Source organism: Ixodes scapularis, unplaced genomic scaffold, assembly GCF_016920785.2.
Source record: "Ixodes scapularis isolate PalLabHiFi unplaced genomic scaffold, ASM1692078v2 PGA_scaffold3__209_contigs__length_174095766, whole genome shotgun sequence".
In the NCBI taxonomy this organism is placed as follows: domain Eukaryota; kingdom Metazoa; phylum Arthropoda; class Arachnida; order Ixodida; family Ixodidae; genus Ixodes; species Ixodes scapularis.
The window spans coordinates 8,684,729-8,704,464 of NW_024609868.1; the positions used below are offsets into that span (position 1 = coordinate 8,684,729).

General features: G+C 40.1%; 1 protein-coding gene across 1 annotated transcript in view; it reads right to left on the reverse strand.

The window, feature by feature from the left end:
• Positions 1 to 18,308, reverse strand: part of LOC8039301 (QRFP-like peptide receptor) — an 82,034-nt gene extending 63,726 nt beyond the window's left edge. The window contains exons 1-2 of the mRNA XM_042292987.1: positions 18,057 to 18,308; positions 1,693 to 2,074 (exon numbers count right to left, since the gene is read on the reverse strand). Coding sequence (XP_042148921.1) covers positions 1,693 to 2,074; positions 18,057 to 18,098 — 424 coding nt within the window. The 5' untranslated portion in view covers positions 18,099 to 18,308. The remainder of the gene's footprint in view (positions 1 to 1,692; positions 2,075 to 18,056) is intronic.
• Positions 18,309 to 19,736: the final 1,428 nt, after the last annotated feature.

Consider the following 19,736-nt stretch of genomic DNA (forward strand, 5'->3'; position numbering starts at 1 on the left):
GTTCATCCTTCTAGTGGAGTACTACACCTCAATGCCTTTACACGCTCATTGCCCCGACTAGGTTCAAAAGAACGAAACCCCACCCACAAAGCTCTACGTTCACTTATATAGCGCAACTCTTCGATTGACGACGTAAATCGTCCACTGAAGATCAATCATTGTAAACCACACCGACAAAGCTTTTCTCACTGGAGGACGTCAGTTCATTTTGCCGAAATGACTCTTTCCACTCAATTGGCTTCGTTTACTCCGCCTGATATAGTTTTTTTTTTTTGTCTGTGCGAGGTCGGTGTCATAAAAAGAAATTTAGAATCTAGAATCTAGCTTTTTTTTTTTTAAGTGTTTAGTTTGATGGCCCTTCGTCACGTCGTAGTCCAGGATATTCGCATTGTGTCGGCAACCCCTGAAGTCTTACGAGTGCGTTTGTGAAAGGACGTAATTGAGCAAGGTGGAACGACGGGACGTACTGACGCTAGTCTACCCTTTGTCTTCAATGTGTTCAACGATTCCGAACTGTGCTTCCAGGATTTATAATTATTCGTATTTTCGAAAGCATTTCAACGCACTGAAAGCGCACCATACTCGATGAATTTTATTAGACAGAATTTCTAGAAATACCTACTGAAAAAAGCACTTCCAAGACTAGCGTTTTGGACACGCTAAAGCTCCACTATCAATTTGCTATTTTGGTTGAGCAGCAAGCTTGGCAGTGCTGTTATTCAAAACGTTTCAGGTTGGAGTCTTGTTAAGTTTAGTTTGTTCCAGTACAAATACATCACAAATTTTTACTGATGTTGACGACTCAAGGCTTATAGACAACACACAAAATATTATGTAATAAGAAGACAAACAGCGCTTAGATTGAGATTAGCACAACGAAGAAAACATTGCAAATAATATTTTAAACATAAGTACAGAGCGCGACACTGCTAGCGCGCACAAGCGATCGCCGGTTTTTCCAGTTTTTCTCTTTGAAGCCGTAGGATGTTATCCAAGTTATTATTGCTACGGAAAGAGCTCATTCAGTTTTATATAGTAAGCGATAAAATTTCCTGCTCGATAATACTATTTATAAGTAAAATGCGAAAATGCGCCGATCTCGTGTTCGCGCTAACAATGTCGCGATGCGTACCAGAGTCTTCAGCGATGTGGTACCTATAAGAATGACTTAATATAATGAAGCAGATAGTATAAAATCTATCGAAGCAAACGATGGACCGTTAAACCAAGAATCGGTTATTTATTTATTGTTTTATTAATTTATTTGATATACTGCAAGCATTCAATATAAACGCCAAGGCAGGAGCAATCAACGCCTATAGACAAGACATTTTAAACAAACTAGTGCAATACAGGCAATTATTCAACAAAGAAGTAATTAAGTAGCGCGTTGTTAAAAATTGTTAGAGATACTGAACTCGTAGCACTTTTAGGAAGTTGGTTCATTCACTCTTTGTTTTTGGAAAAATAATGCTTTAAACAAAGAAGTTCTACGTAATCGTTCAATGATTGTAAGATTCTGTTTGTTTCTTGAAGGCCTGGCTTCGTTAAATGCTGAGTAATGGTTCAGGCACAGTCGCAAATTGCCATTAACTAAATTAAAATGAAACATTAGACGATTCAATTGTCGTCATGACGCTGTCTCATGCAGTCCTGACAAGGCATATAACTGGTAAAATGTCATGTACTCACTCTGTGCGAAGCCTTCTATTTTGCACATAAAAGGGCCGAGTATGTACCAGTCGAAGAGATGCTTCACGAGGTGGACCCACATGCAGAACATGCTAATGATGGCATCAGCCACTGCCAGATTGGTCAGGTAGCAGTTGATGGTAGTCCGTAAACTCCGGTTGAGCGCCACAGTCAGGATGACGCCCGCGTTGCCCACCACAGCCACTAGGATTGTGACTAGGTACACCCAGATCTTGAGGTACTCCACCCAGGTGAACGAGTGACCGATTAAGGCATCCAGGTCGTTGCCGAAATCACTTAGGTTCACCAGCATCACCCCAGCAACGTCCGCAATGCCTCCAGTACAGTTTGAGTCCGACATGTGCTCGTTCTTTGTTGACAACTGGAAGGGAAACGTTGTATATTGTTTAATTCAACACTGCCAGACTGTAATCTAATTTGTTACACTATCGGTAAGATTGCAGTCAGAGTCTAAAAGACATGCAAACATAGCACACAGGCAAAGCGTTTACTACGTTTGATTGGTTTAGCCGACGATGGCATATGCAGAGTGATGACGAACGCCATGACGTTGCGCTTTCGGCACTACTTGATTGTCCCCATATACTCGTATAGTGTTGGCTTGGTGTGACTTCACGGGGAAGTAAATATAGCACATGTCTGATGAAGTTACTGTACCTCTGCCATTTTGCAAAATAAAGTATTCCAGATTGTGGATAAACATGTGTCAGGAATAAAGTGCTGGAGCGTTCATTATAATAGACTTCACGCTTACTGATTCAGATAAAATTATATAGACCGAAAGTTCAATCCGTCCTCAGGTGAAATACGATAGTAATATAGATTCTTCAAAATGCGTCGACATACTGAAACTAATAGCAAAACTTAATTACTCCTATTCTTATGTCTTTTTTTTTCATTAAATATTGTGCCTTTTAGTTGTGTGCCATTATTCGAAACCAGAAGACAAAATTTATCGAAATTCTCTTTTAACTCTTTTTTTTCGGTTTCTCTTAATTAAACACTGCTTTTTACAGTGATTTATGATGTTGGCATCGTGTTTTAGTAAGAGCGACGCCTTTAAATGAGACAAATCTTAAACGAACCATGTGCAGGCTTTCCGCACCTTTATACGCTAAAAATTATATACTCATACGCTGAAAATGAAAATCGCATACACCAAAATAACAATTCTATGCTAAATATGTTTTTCCAGGATTGCAAAAAAAAAATATTGAGTTTTCCACATATATGTGCTCACTCCTGATTCAAGCACCCTCCATAACACACATTAAGATACCTGGCAGTAAATTTCATCGCATTAAGACCAAGAAATATTTTCATCAAATAAGTGCCCAAAAATACCCCTATTTTTGCTATTTATGTCGACAAGAATGTTTTGTTTATTGCCTTCATTTCAATTGAAAAACAATGGCTTTACATAACAACCCTGCATGGACCTTTCTTGCTGGTGTGGGTGTTTGTGTTGGCAGCGCCGCACCAAGGCCATGTGAGAGACTGACAGTAACGGGATGAAGGCACAGCCATAGGACCAATGGTGGAGCTCCTCGTTTGAGGGGAGTGAGGGGGGGGGGAGCGAAGAAGGTGTTACATCATCAATTACTACCCCCTTCCCCCCCTGCTCCGCGCGAACGTGGGATGAGTCCTGCGTATTAGTGCTACCGCACCTTAATTGCGTTTGATGAAATGTCTATAAGTAAAACTTCAGCTTTCGAAAACAACTTCAGCCAATTTTAATGCATTGTGTACTCATCCTTCTTCGAAGAAAATATATCTTCTGCAACAAATTGAAGAACATCTGTGAAACAACTACGTGATTTTAACAGCCCTCTTTCTTTTTTTTTTTTTTTATCGTAATTTGTTTCCCTTATAAACGGCGACCCCAGCCACAACCAATATTTTTTTTTAAAGCGCTGCTCTTAGGCGCCTGTTTCCTAATCGATCGGCGTCGCCGTCGGCGTAACCGCGCACGTTGCATTATGGGACGCCCCGCTAAATTTAGCGCAAATATTTCCCCCCTAAATTTAGTAGGATAAGTTTTACGCGGGAAAATGTTCGCGCTAAATTTAGCGGGGAAACTTAACCCGCTAAATTTCCCGCTAAATGGGAGGCGACGAGGTGAGGAGGAGGGGAGGGCACGGAAAGGGAGAAGAGGCATATGTCCTCCCCTCCGTACCCTCTCCTCCTCCTTCTCAAGAGCTGGGCTCTAATTTCGAACTAGAATTGTAAGCGTCACTCATTCTTTTTTTTTTAATTCAGTCTCCTTTTTTTAAATCTTGTTATAAAATTTTATTTTAGATTCTAAAAAAACCTCGTTACAAAATCGTCCTAAAAGAGGGCCACTCCTCTATAATCACATTAAGGTTTCCATGGCTACCGGCTGTCGTTACTTAGAGATTTTCTCGTATTGCAAGCTCGAAGCCCAGCTGTCAGTAGTGTGCTAGTTCGAATTGAAGCGGAACGCATGGCGTTTAACATTGGTGGTTGTAAATTTGTTTTCACCCCAAAAAGCTGACGTAATTTTTTCTCCCGTAGTTTGTAATTCCTAGAATGATCAAGGGTTCCGTGCGGATCGATTTCGTGTGATGCTACTAGCTTCGTTCAATGCGAAGACTAGCTAGCAGTCGTCACTTTCTGATTCGCACGCATTTTGTTGGTTGCCATAGAGTTCTAAAGTTTGTGTGTTTGGTGCTTTGTGTTTTATCTATACATTTCTACTGGAACGGAAGCTGACCCGTGAAGAATATCAAGCGGTCCCAAGCTGCACATGTTTGTAGTAACAGTATTTTCTGCTTGTGCAGAACACGCTGTGCTCTTCCGTAGAAGAACAAATTATGCCAACACGCAATCCATCTAAATACAAGGGAGCGTTAATGTTAATCCGTGTGTCGGTTTCAAATACTACCGTACGTTTCCGACATCAGAAATCTTTAAATCATCAGTAAAAGTTGTTTTGCCCACAAGCAATATTTCTTGCGCCTCAAAAAAAAAGGATACATAAAATATGGCACCATATAGTATATTTTCACAAAACGTTGGTACTAAAAAAGCAGGAAAAAGTTATCAATCGAATGTTAAGTTCGAGAATCGAGTTTAATTGAGTTGTGCATCTAAAAATAGTCTATCCAGCTTATATTTTTTTGCCTGTTTTAATAACTATGAAATTTTAAAAATATTTCGAAATCAACATTCCTATTGTTTGTTATTATTTACTTCTTCGCATCAAATAGTTGGAGTAGCCACGTGTTACGAAGCGACCAGATGACAGCCAAATTGTCACAAAAAGTGTTGTGATTTCAAAATACTCGCATAATGTTTTTAATGAAACTCTAAAATAATTTCGCCAGCTCACGCTCCACTTAATATCAAAAGGGTGTGCGAATTGGCCTTTCTCGAGTTACTGTGCCATCTGGTGGCTTAAAATGCAGCCTCCCTTTCGAAAAACCAATGGCTGCCATGAAAAAGTATTTCATTGGGAACCACCACTTTTGCAATCAATGGCAGATCACCTCATATTTTTTTCACTTTTGTTGGTGTGAGCATAAGAACTGACCAATAAAGAAGGACGACCCGTAAGCCCCTTGTTTAAATTTCCGTCATCAAAGGCTTTAGAGCTAAACTTTTACCAAGAGATTGACTGAACCGCATTCCGAAATAATAATAACAATAATACATGTCTTTAATTCGCCAACAGTTTATAGTTGGAAGGTGAAAAGGGAAAAAAAAAACTGCAACACAGTTTGACAAGTCCCGAGCCACCTAAATAGCAGTGGAGACGTGGGCACAAAAACTATTTTTACATGATTACGAAATCAATGAAAACATAGAGATCCTTTACACAAGAGAAAAATCGATTAGTGTCATTATATAATGCGAATTCAATTTGAGCAGGCTAGCATTAGTAGATAAAGCGCGGCAAAAAACAACTTCAACCCCCCAAAAATAACACTTTTCTTCTTTTTGTTTTGGTTTAAGATGAGTATATCAACACTTAGTTTCTATAACATTTAGTTTGAGATGAATACGATTTGTTCCCGTAAGCTGCTCATCGGCAGATTGTTGAGTTCTATACTTTTCCTACTGAACTAATTCAGTGTAGTCGGAACGGTGTATGATGTAGTGTATTGACCGTAACTAGTTATCACAAATGGTACTTCCCATGGTTCTACAGTTCGCGTTGAACATGCACATACCTTTTTCTTCTTTTTTTTTTGACGTTTGAGATTATGTTGAGATTGATTTTCGTCTACCATATATTACGAATATAAAAGATATTTGTATAAATCAAAATGTTGTATTACTCAAAGTTGACTGGAAACAATGTTCATTAGATAATGCAGCGTAATATGAGAAATGCTTCTTGATAGCTTTTCTGTAATATGAATATATTTACAAGATAAGCATATGTAGTGGTTCCCCATATAAGATGACCATAATTTATATGCGAGTAAAATAAGGAATTATATAATAATACCTTTGTTGTATAAGGCAAATGTGTTTATGGCGATATAAAATACCGACGACACTTGATAATTTAGATACGATGAATTTAATAGGATCGTCCCATGACAAGCTTTCGTGAAAAAAAAAACCCTAAAGTTTTAAATGTGGGTATGATTTCAATTTTCGAAGAATTAAAAAAAAAAATAACCTCGGTAATGTCGACATATATATTTCTTGTTCGAAATCAGACTGTTTTGTCTTATTGGCCTTTATTTTTAGAGCATTATAAGTACTGCAATGCTTACGCAGCGGTTCTAATTCATGCGTCGTGTTGTACTGATGTCTCGAACGTAAAAGTATCATATAACGTCTGCCTTGTAGTATTTTCAAGTTCTCTTTGTTTTGTGTTTTTCTGTTTAGCAATTTTTTTTAAAGAACGTTATTACTTGGGTACAAATACCATCCACTGAAAAAAGGATGCTGATAAAAGTTTCCGCACCGAATTTCGCAAGTGTCTATTCACAGCCACTTCATATGTAAGGAGTATTTTTTTTTTTTTGTTTTAAGACTCCGATCAATGTGAACAGAACAAAAAAAGAATTAATTTTCTGAATTCCACAGTTATATATAACAAATAATGCGACTCGAATTCAGATAAGCACAGTCACTGGTTTGCGATCTTTTTACCATGTTGGCCGTGGCTTAAAAAATTGCGCGCTGTGTTTAAACATTATCAGTTGTGTTGACATTTTCGCAAGCAATGCCGCCAAATGTAGTGCTCAACGATTCTTGAAGATTTTATTTTTTACTTCGATGTTATAGTTGATTGTACCGTGATTCCCGTGGACATCACGACTACAAACGAATAAGCTCATTGGCACTGATTCACCATTCATGCAAGGGACGTTTTCAAAAACATCGTTTGTGCTTCTACGCTCTGTGCACAACTGTGGATTATACGCCTTTTTTTTTTACAGTTGGAACATTACGGATATTGGCCATCGTGAGAAATTAGACTCTTTATTACTGTGAAGAGCTTATTTAAAGTAAATCCTAGCTCTATATGGGGTTGCTCGGGCCCCCAATAATTTAATTTTAACCGTCTGCGCTATGAGATGGAACACGGACCCTCATGCTGCTGAAATCAGTCTCCAATTTGTCTGCTATTGAAAGGAATTGAACACAGCAGATTTTCACGTATAGAACACTCCAACATATTTTTTATGCTATTCGGGGAAACCACCTATAGTGACATGAACATTTACCAAACCGATTAGCACAAAAGCGTTTGATATTAAATGAAGTAAGACAAAGTCAATTCCTTTGAACCGACCCTGGGATTGCTGTAACAACGGAAAGGACGCTAGGACACCATCAACTGATAAAAATTATAAAATATTTTATTTCAGCTGTGACGATTTTATTTGACTATTTTATGTGTCTCACTTTCCCAACTTGCTTGGTCCCAAAGCAATGTACTAAATGTATTCGCATTTTTGTTAAAGGAAACAACTCCAGAGAAATGAAGAGATGTTCAGGAGACGCTAAGTATAAGGCCTCAAGATTCAGAATCCTTACTCAGAGGGGAGGAAGTGGCCGAGTGGGCTAACGCGTCTCAGCTCGGAGCGTGGAGCGAAAGCTTGCGCTGGGAACCTCCTGGGTTCGATCCCCGCCGCCCCCGCCCGTTTCGATCTGGATGAGTTTCGTACCGACACGCGTTCGTGTGATCACTACTGCGTGATGCACGTTAAAAATCCCAGGTTAGCGGTTGTACCGCACTGGCTAAATTTCTCATCTACAGCTAAGAGACCGATTACCCGTTGAGGCGCATCTCCATCAAGGCTGTATAAACAGAAAGAGCAAGCCAATTTTTTTTTATCCTTACTCAGAAAGAAGAGTAGAAAATTTATTGCACGAACCATAAATATAAATATTCTAAATAAAAAATATATATATATTGTTAACGAGGGCTGGAATCGCTTACTGCATCCACGAGAAAAGGAAGTTATCCACTCGTGTTTTTTTTCTCGTTTTTTTATGGTCTGTCAAATAAAGAAATGAGTTCTAGGTCGTGCCCTCTTTATGTCGCAGGTCCAGCCAGCATGAATATCGTGAAGCCAAGTATGATGCGTTAATTTCCTCGAAGAATATCCTCAAGCATTTCGAAAAGCTGCGAGCACTCTGCGAGATGAAGAATTCCCATCAGAAGCTGGAAGCTGTTTACGGATGCCCTCACTGACGTCAGGTGCACCGAAGTAAAATGAGAGTGGCGTGTGTACACTACCAATTCCCCAAAAGGACGAAGCGGGGGAAGGTCGCGTTTGCTGTATCGACATGAGCCTCCATCCATTCATTCGTCGTAGTAAGAATAGCTTATCCTGTAATCATCGGCATATATGAATTTAATAAAAGCACCTACATGGACAGGTCAATGTTAGTAATAGTTTTAGAAACATATTTGATTCTGTCAAGATATATTAGTGTTATTTAGCGGGTGTTTATAGTGCGTTGTGGTTGACAAACGATTATACGCAGAACGAATGCATGCATAAAGTAATGCAATAATAGCCGCAATCTACAACATCAATAGTATAATTATTCCAGTTCCAAAAAGCTCACTCTGCAGAGACTTTTCATAACCTGGTATAATATCAGAAAGAAATGTCCCATTCTTGTGTTTTATTCTTTGTTAGGAAAGGAATGAGGGATTTTCACCATTTATTTTTCTCTGTATATTCTACATGTTTTGATCGTTATATGTAGTATATTGTGGAAAAGAATATTTTCGAAGCGTTTATTTTTCTCTGTAAATTCTTTACATTTTGATCGTTATATGTAGTATATTGTAGAGAAGAATATTTTTAAAACGTTTGCCACTATGTCGACATCCACAATATATGTATTGCAACGCACTTTAGTGATATTGTAATGTACACGAAATAATTTATATTGTGAGCGGTTATTCAACTACGTCGTATTGCAATACAACAAACTGTAGCGCGTTCCCAAACTTTCGCGATCGAACTGGTTGCGCAGCATTTTTCCTTATTCGATCTTGGAAAATATGCTCTCTTGGTGTCTAAACCCAAGACTATAGAAGCCATAATGTTCAACGCCGCGCCTGACAAACATGCCCGGTCAGACAGGAACTCGCACTTTCAGAACGCGATTCCATCAACTGTCTCTCTAGACTTCGCACGACGTGCTCAGCAACCGTATTTTCCAAGGGCTTTGGGCTGTCACCGTCGCTTTCAACGCTGAAGACACACGCGCACGAATTGAAGTTCCTTGAAAGCTTTAGCTTCTGGTTTAAGTTCAGTGTACGATTTTTAAACCAGAATGGATTTGATTCGTTCTTAAAGTGCATCTGGCTCTAAGCCTGGGTGACATCTGTCAACCAACCTCTCTCGGTGCGTAGCATACAATCGCCCTGGGATGCCTAAGCGTGCCACATATGTAGAGTCAAGCGTTTATTCGAAGCCGCAGTTACATACGTCGACTTGGTCCGATTTCGTAATAGCAGTCGTAGAACTTATCGAGAGAGAATCTCGTATAGTAGACGTCAGAAACTGAAGTGCTCGGGATCCATTTCTCTCGCAAGAGTGAGCACAGGGTTGGTGACATTATTTAAAAACTGAAACCTAAGACGCAAAATTTGCCCATAATGTTTGGTGGGCGTAACCCGCTTTGGCATCAGCGCTTTTCAGAAAAGCAAGTAATCATCGTCAGTGCTTAAACGTCACCGACGTCTTGAAAAAATTTGAACCACCACTTATGGGCCCAGGCTGATAGAAACTTGGGTCCTATATTCATGGCTTTGCACAGTGGCTCAACCTTTCTTTCGACAAATGAGCAACAGCGAAAGCGACACTTTTGTCCGGTTGTATTGTACTAAAAGTGAATGCTCTCAAGAGGATATTGAGACGACACTGATAATAACGTTTGAAGCAACGTGTTCTTTTTTCTCTCCTGCCCACGTTTTACCTTTGTGTGATTGAGATTTAATTTTTTTCTTTTTTACGGGGATGGAACAGAATAAAATGGATAGCACAGAATAAAATGAAATCTTGCTGCCATTCAACGAAAGTGTCAAAGTATGTCTGGCTAGCGCATCTATATGATACCTATATTATTTTGGTTTTATCAAAATTCATTCATCCTAGACATCTAAATAATAATATGTAGCCGGTTTTCAGTGATGTGATTCCAAATTCGCGCCATATTTGCGGTAGGTGACACCTATTATACATTCCGACATATCTATTTCTGTAACTGAAATTTTGGGTTTTTTTTTTTTTGTAAAATGGTTGATTTTGTTAAAAATAAATCGGTAGGCAGTTTTGTGCTTTACTTTTAAATACTGAGAATACTAAGTCATATAGAATAAATTATTAAAGAAAAACGTAGCTGAGGCTAGGAGTGCTATTTAGCTACATATTTTGGTCTCGGAGCGTGATATTATAGTATATTAGTGTCTTGAAGTTTCACATCAGTGATTCACGGGTTTGTCTTACACAAGGTACCGGCCCCGTGAAGAACTTAACAGATGTGCAAGTTGCTCTTTTATCTTACTCGTTGACCGCTGATTTTTCGCACATAATGACAAGAAACGTTTTCCGAATCCCAGAGTTCTGCATCGAAAATATCAAATTGTAAAATTAAGGCAATACCTCGTTTTGAAATTCTGGAAGAAAGCTCCAGACGTTGGAGACAAGATGACTAGCAAAGAGATCATGTTGGTAAGGCAATTAACTGATGGACTTAACGACGCAAATCTATGCAAGAAACAAAAAACAATGTTTAGCATATGCATTTCAAACTAATGCGCACAACTAACCTGCGAGCATGAAACGCTGTAAAAACAGACGTCATTTGGGACGCTGTTAGCCCACGCCACGACAGATGGCTACTCTGATATGCCATTTGCGTACTTTCCTTCCGCTCTAAAGGCTGGTTAAGACAATGGCCCTTTAGGTAAGACCGACTGCGTTACGTCTGCTTACGCCTGTTTACGACGACATGCTTCTACGTGTTGCCGTCGAAACTCGGATGTCCGAGCACAACGTGTCGCAGATGGGATGCAGCGCAGCGCAACGCAGTCAACGCAAATTTCTGAGCCAAAGCTAAAATGCCGAGACTCCCGATCTTGTCTTCTCCCCACTTTGAAATAATTGGACTGCGGTTAGAATGCTCTCGCGGTCTTCGCGCACACTTGTCCTCATCACTAATAAGAAACCAAGAACACTGAATCAGGACACATTTAATCGCGTCTTAAATAATAAGGGAAGCTGGACCGATCATCGTCGAATAATAGGGAATTTAATTGCGTCTTAATTAATAGGGATAATTCGAACTTTCATGGAAACGTTTAGGATGTCAAAGAGGAGCTTGTAGCTGCACTGCCTTCAGAGAGAGCTTGCTGTCATTTATACATTCACTGACGTGTAAAGAACGTCTGGGCGTGGTGACCCCGTACATTTTATGATCGCTTTAAAATCGACGTGCTTCCAGCCGTAGTCGCGTAGAACGCCGAAGAGCGAATGATTAAACAAAAACTGCGACCGTAAAAAGCCACACCCTGCGCTTCCGAAACTGTCGATGACATGTTTCCCTTTTTTTTTTATGCTCGAAGTTTACGTAATGCCGGAACACTATTTAAAGTCAAACGTCCACACTAAAGGCAAAAGAGGTGATGAAAACATCCATGTAGTTTTAAACATGTCGGTAACTTCTAATATAAATTACAACAAGCTCTAGAAACCTGATAGGGAGTAACCTATTACAGCTACGTTTGATAACGAAACGTAACGAAGTTGGGTTCCACTTAATTTTTATATATTGAAGTTCAGTTTTCAACGCAGTGTCATTATTATTCAGCCCTCTATTTACGGTAGAGCCTAATGCACTGGTAATCTGTATTTCTGATATTGAGACTAAATCAATGTAAGTTCGCGAATTTTGCCACATGTCAATATACCACCGCCAGTATAGCCACAATCTAACTTAAACACCTGTCTCACGAGCTTTTAAAGTATATTTGAAATGTAATGTAATTTGCTCTAAGTGACTTTACATCGTTCCAGAGGACGACTGAAAGTTGCATTCGCGCCAAATGAAATTTACTCCAAGCGAAGTTTGCAAAACTTGTTCAGCTCTCTAGATATCTTCCATTTCTAATTGACATGCGTCAAAAAAGAATAATAAAAAGTATATATCTTTTTAAGAAAATATTTTTTATCCGCCCATGCACAGTCTTGAGACGTATTTGAGGCAGGTTTGCGCGGCATATATCACAATAGAAATGAGGCACAAAGACGACGACGATGAATTCATAAAATCTCAAGGTAAGATATTTCTTGCCGCAATGTCGAAACTGGCCGTAGACTCAAGCAAAAAGGCGCTTTAGATGAGGTTCGTTATACATCGAAGATCAGAGTGGCTTCCTGCTTGTTCTGCAGAGATATGGAACCTGCCTTCTCGCATTTGGCGCATCGCCACTAGCGAAAAATGCATGCGTTGCGTCGCCTTTCTGTGACGCAACGACTCTCTCCAACCGCAAAAAAAAAAATAGTAATATTACTTTTGTTATTTCAAAAATGATTCCAATATCTGCCATTGAATCCTATATTTTTTCTCTACCAATTTTCGTTTCGGTGCTAGAGCGAATGAAAATTTATATCACTTAAATGCCAGCTGAGATGCCGTTTGACAAGAGGAGCTTGAAGGATATAACACAATCTTAAAAGCTTTCAATTTGACCGCCTTTCAAATGACCCCTGTTTTCAAGACTGCTGTTTCACTGTTCGGATCTGGCTGTCATTTTGTACTCCCAAATGATGCACTGTGAAAACGTGTAAAGGTTGTAGCTCGAGAAAAAAAGAGAGAACAATTTTGTAAAACAGGATAAATAATAATAAATAACCGAGGAACGTCGATACAACAGAACCGCGGCGACAGTGCAGAAAGCAAGTCGTCTGCTTCTTGTACAGGAGTTTCGGTGACGTCAGAACAATACCGAGCTCTGATTAGCCTTGATTTAAAGGATAGTGGGTATACCTTAAAACAAGCTGCCTTGAGGTCTACCCACTATCCTTCATTCAGAACCAATCAGAGCACGGCGTCTTTCTGACGTCACCGGAACTTCTGCAAAAGAAGCAGACGAACTTCCACTCCGCATTATCTTCTCATTATTCGATATTTAAACGCAAAGCTACACAACGATTTCAAAACATTTTAAATGGAATATCGACATCAAACTACTTTATGTCCAAAGTACTAACCGCTATTTGCATTATAAACTGATGAGAAGGATTCCAGAAGAAACTTTGTTTCAAGCAATTTACAGCTTTGCTAACCTGACTTCAGACCTCTGCCTATCCTAAATACTTTACTCGAAATATTGCATTTAAGAAACTTTTGGAAGTTTGTTGGTATCTTGCAAAGGTATTTCGTCTCGAGTATTCGCTACTATACCTTAATTACATTTCTCACCATCTTCTATTCGGTCTCTCAAATGAATATTTTCAACCTTAGAAAAATTCGTCGCCTAGGATTTACGAACTAGGGAACGTCTTACTCCCGGCCAGAGCTGAACCGATTGCCAGTTTGGAGCCATGCGACCGAACACAGAACATTAAACAAGGCGCACTAGTAAACTGCAGTCTCCAAATGCCAAAAAAAAAAAAAAAGAAAAAAAATGAATAGGCCAAACGTTTTTCTCCTCTAGTCCGTTTTTTTTTTTTATACGAATGGCGCGTCACGGTTGGCGCTAGCAAAGGTCTGGTGACGTCATTCGAATTTCGCACCCAGGCTCCACCTCTTGTGCGAAGCTAAAGTGGTTTCCTAAAGTCAGAGCGGGAAGGACGAGATGGTTGGAATGATCAATATTATCTTATATATTTTCGACAGAGACTCTGAAGGACAACTGTATGATTACTCCTGGTCTTATCCACACTGAAGACTCTTATTGCGCATGTTCATATGGGTGCGAATTCTTGCAGGACGAAGATCGGCACCCTTTAAAATCCGTAATCGGTAAGGACGCTCCATTAGAGGGCCTCAGGTCCTTTAATATATTAATGAATTTTGAGTCCTCTAGGGAAATAACAGGACGAAAAGAACTCAGAATTTAATTTGTTTTGTACGTTTTTCTTTCTGTCGTGCCGCTTTATTAATAAACTTAAACAAAAAAGGAGCGACAATCAAAATATTTGAAATCAGAGTGCGGAGTTTACGACAAAATAGAAGAGTAATAAAGTTCCTTCCGTGTGATTTAATTCACCGAGACGTTTTATTTATAATAAATAGACATAAGAAATCAATTTTCGTGGAAAAGTGAAGGCCTCAATTAAGAGTTCTTAATAAGGCACCGAATTCGGGATCATACGTCGTGGTGCCAGAGGCGCCTTATGTCTAAAAAAAATAGGTTAATAATTCTTCTAAATTTCCTCTCTTATATAAGTCGAAATCAGTGCAATCTAAATATTTTAAAACTTCCTTTTAGCAGCTAGACAGCATGCAGCGTTAGGGAGGGCGAGCAATCAGCACAAACTCTATGCACTGGCATGCACTGTCAAGCAACTGTAGTCGAACATGGCGAGTGTGTTGTATAAATGCACGTAAGACGACAGCGCGAAGTCCGGCGTTTTCCTTCGGTCAAAGGACTGGCGAGAGAGGGAGGGCAAAAATAATTGCATAAAGTGTACGGTGAAATGTGCATGTCAAGAGAGCGGTGTAAGATTTAACGCGCCAGCATCACTGAGAAAGAGCGTCAAGGGCCACCCATTAAGGTTGCAACCGAGGCCACAATAAAACGGATGGATGGAATGAGTCGTGCTGACCGACACGTGGGGATAGAGCGAGCAAGTGTTCCAAAATGCATCTTAGGGGCATTAGGACTCAAGGAGGGGCATTCCAATCAAAAGAATATGAAGAGAATGTGCAAAAAATACCCGATGAAGAGACAGACCACGTAGCAGAACGCGTTTTATAAACTATAGTTCATACAGAGATAATAAAAACACTGAAATGGACGAGGGACAGACACTCACAGTTCTTTGCATGAAAGAACTTTGAGTGTTTTTATTATTTCTGTATTAACTACAGAGACAGCCGAGCGAGTGTCGTCATTGGTTAAAGTCGGGTGAAAACAAAAGCACGTGGACGCGTTTAAAAGGGGAAAGGGGGGAGGGGGGTAAACAAACGTGCGAGGTTCGCGAAGAGCAGACGATCTTGCTCGCCGTATAGGGAGCGTGCGACACCTAAAGGGGGCGCTCCCATCCACTACAGATGATGACTCTGCTGGGAGCTGCACCGCGGCGCCACTGTCCTGTCGCAGGCTTCCCATAATCATTCCGCAGCCAATCAGGTTGCGGCGTTACTCGTTATGAAGGCCGAAAAGAAATCAGGTAGCGCACGAAGATAACAAGCCCTGCCGTTCTTACTCTGTCAGTGGCAGGGCCATGTGATTACGGTCCCGCCCACACCCATACGCAGAGAGCGGGGACAGATCACGTAAGAAATGTGGTTGCTACACAAACGGTTATATGTGGTCTTTTTTTTTTTTAATATATACTACGCTTGGGGAATTACCTATATTTATTTTCCTTCGGAGCTTCAGGTGAGTACTAGCTGCAATATACAGATAGAAACCAGCCACTAACGTGGCCTGAAGACCTTCTAAGCCAAAACCTTTATCTGAGCTGGAAGACTGCTGCATGATGTTTTATGTTTTTAGGGTTCCACGAAAAAAAAAAAAAGTTAAATCATATTTTTGTAAAAGTATTGCAGAGCCCAAGTACACACCCTTCTACGTATCTTCACAACTGAGCACGAACAGCACCACAGTAATTAGGAGGAATTGGTCGCCGGCTTTTATTTTACCGTTGAAAGACTGTCATCAAAATTTTAAAGAAGTGTACAAATATATCTGATGCGCGGTAAATAATTCGGCTGGGTGGCGCCGTTTACCCGACAGCCTTAAGCTCTTTATTGCGTAGATATTTACACGAGAACAATAAATCCCGTTGCTACGTTTTTTTTTTTTTTTTTTTTTTTAATTACGTGAGCCGGGCTTAACAACGAAGCAGAACTGGTGACGAAACTGAGACGACCGCTATGCGTAACATATATACGTGACCGTAACCAGGATCGAAGGATATAGTCCATTGCTATTTACCCCTAAATTCTGCTGAATAGGTAAAAAGTGGCTAATAAAAATAAAGAATAAAACATCGGCCAGCAAGAAAAAAAACGATTAATTGTAAAAATATCGGCGGGCAGTCAAAGGTGTCGCATCGTCGTAAAATAAAACTGGCGGATTGTCAATAGTACAGCTGGGGCCAGATTCGCAGTCTATAAATTTTATCATTCGGCTAAATCGGCTTATTTCTTGCAGCTTAATTAAGCGCTCAATAATTCCACTGACTTAAATATCCTTTTTTTTTCTTTTGTGGAAGCATGACGCGATGGCTAACCACCCCTCTCGTTTCGTGCCGTATAAGTAAAGGGAATAGAAGACATAACCAAAATTTGGGGTAATCCCGACCGCTTGAATACTCTTCCGGGTAACTTCTAATGCGGAATTATTATAATTTGTCTTCTTTTTTGTCAACTCATAATATTATTTTACAGTAATCAATATTGATTTAAAAATCTTAAATTCTAGAACGTCTGTAAAATAACATTATTTTTAACGAGAAAAAGGTCAAAGTACAGGCTAGCTGGTGGAAGTCAACCATTTCGTCATTTACCCTGAGACTGGGGGGTTTTTTGATGAGAAGAAGTAACAGAAAAAGACCTGTCTGTTTTTTCTGTTACTTCTTCTCTTCGAAAAAACCCCCAGTCTCAGCGTAAACGACGAAATGATTATTTTTAACCTTTTTTTTTTCAGAAAAGCTTATACAGGTCCAGCTGTATAATTCATAACACAGTAGGCGAGTTAAAACGGCACCTCTAAGACAGTTCAGACGTTTTATGTATTATGAAGAAGAATATTCTAACGTGTTTACTGTATTGTCAATTCCCAGTATGTACGTTGGAGTAATTATAGAGGTAGAAACGACATTAATGTCTAGAACTATTGTAAAAATTGATTTGCATTCGCCTTTTTTTTTTAGAAAAGAGTATGAGCCAAGCTATTTAAAATATGACGTAGTAAACTACGAGAAATTACACATTTAAGAAACTTCAGGCCTTTGTGCGCACCCTGACTAGTAACATTTCGAACACTGTGCTATGACGTACAGCCATACAAACATTCATCTAAATTGTCTGATGATATTTCTGTAAGATTCTCAGCTCCATTTCGCGATACTTCGTGCTCAGTTTGTGCGCGTGTATTTTTACTCTTCGTGAAATGGGCATGTTTTTTTGTGAACTTTTAAAAGGCACTAACTAGCGCGATAACCGATTTTGCTAGTTTCTGGCAGACAGTTCAAATTGATTTTTCTGTAAGTCCACATCTTTTTTTTTATTATCCAAAATATAAAAACATTGACAGGGATGGTGAATCACTTAGATTAAAGCATTACAACCAACAAAAATAACCCTGGTTTACTGTCACTTTGGACGCAGGTTGCATCTTAGAATTCCAATTGGTTATTCGGTGTTAGCTTTACTCAATAAAGTTATAAAGTTCGTATTGGGAGGTGTTTATAGTCGGTTTCCAACATTTCTTCGGGTTAGATATTTTCTTCTAAAAAAAAAAAAAAGTCGTGTAATCGCAAACAAAACAAAGACGAATAAAATAATTATAGCGACATGTTTGCAGGCCTTTGAACGGACAGCTCTGATCGACAAATACGCCAGAAACAGCCGAACGAAAAAGCATCTCGATGATCTATAAGCCGACAATAAAATCTCTCTCACGCGAGCAAAATCAAACTTTTCTTTGCACCCACCTTCCGGAAAAGCTTGGGGTAACTCTCGGCTCCTATCAGCATCCCCGCGCCACGGTAGCGACGGCGAGGCACGCATCAACAACCCCTTCCACCGATACCCCCAGATCTCTCCCACAGTCAAACCCCAACTTCTCAGAAGGAAAGCAGCTAGCAGCGGTCGCCTCTTCTTTTCCCCGGCCGCCCCTCCGAGCCGGCGCGCTCTCTGATCGAAGCGGACTGCCCTCCTTCGCGAAGGAACGACCCGTCACCAACTTCGCCACCTCGGCGATCTGCTCTCGGCTCTCCACGCGAACGTACTCCACTCCCTTCTTCGCCCGGCGAGCGCAGGCGCAGTAGCTCCAACCTAGTCTCAGTGGCCGTATATACTCCCCGGTTTATGTCCTCGTATACTTCAATCTCGCGGACGGGCTCTCCCTGGTCCCTCCTATAGTCGCTGCCCTCACAAAAAACAAAAACAATAAAACCTTCGGTTATATTTTTTTTTACGGCTCGACGGCGGGTGTAATTATCGTGGCCCGTATGGAACCGGCCGCATTGATTTGACGTAATCCTTTGTCGAGGCGAAGTGGTTTTCTTGCCGCCCGGAGTCGGCCCTCGTGCGTGCCCGACAGGGGTCTCGGTGTCGCCCCCTCCCCGACACGATGTCCTTGCGATTACGTGTTGTGTTGTGAAGGGCTGCCTCGTGTGGATGGTTGCCGGGGTCGCTCCCGTAACGATTGGAGGAACCGCCGTGTGGCGTGTTTATTAGGTATCGAGATGGCTTTTTCTGTTTTATGGACATGTCAGATCGCAGAGAATTGTAAACATGCTAGGGCAGTGACTCGAGCGAAGTAATTGAAATACCGTAATCTGGTAACATTTGAAGTAGTTTGCGAGTTTCATTTATCATTTTGGACTTTTTGGCACTAGTTATTGATGTACGTAAATTGAAATAGAGATTCGTATTGTTATTATTATTCTGTCAAGCTGATTCTTAGTTGTAGCGGATCGCGTGCGGGCCAAAAAGTTTCAAACGTCTGTTGTTTTTTTTTTTTTGTTAGCTTCTCATGTTTTGGAAGGTATTGAGATTTCGGGACTGAGCCCTGATCATGTGCGAGCAAGTGTCAAAGCACAAGCAAAGGCGCCCTGAATTCGAACCTGAGGCAATCAGTGCCTTCAATTTTGAGAAAAAAAAAATAGAACAATTTGAATATGTTGTGCCTTCGTTAAATTTTTTACCATTTTAGCCGTTGGCCATTTCTGCAATCTTACGTCTTTCAACTTCAGACTTGAAGTCCACATGCGATCCTTTGAAAATACTGATGCAATATTTTAAATTTTCTGATTTCAAGAATTTTAGTTGTGTCACAAAGTAATAAAACATACTCACGTCGTAATCACTATACACCGCGCTTGATCATATGGATAACAGAACTTGTAAAACCAACGAACAAAGCGAAACGAATGTAAAGACCGCGTCTCTAATATTCGACGGTGACACGAGAAACAGTCAAATGTAGTTATGTTGACAAAAATTGCCTTATTTATTTATTTATTTATTTATTTATTTGTACATACTGCTGGCCCGTGGGACCGTGGCAGGGAGGAACAAACACACACACACACAAAAAAAAGAGTATGACTCATACCTCCAACAGAGCTACGAACAATAAAGTGGTTACAAGATTAAATACAAAACGC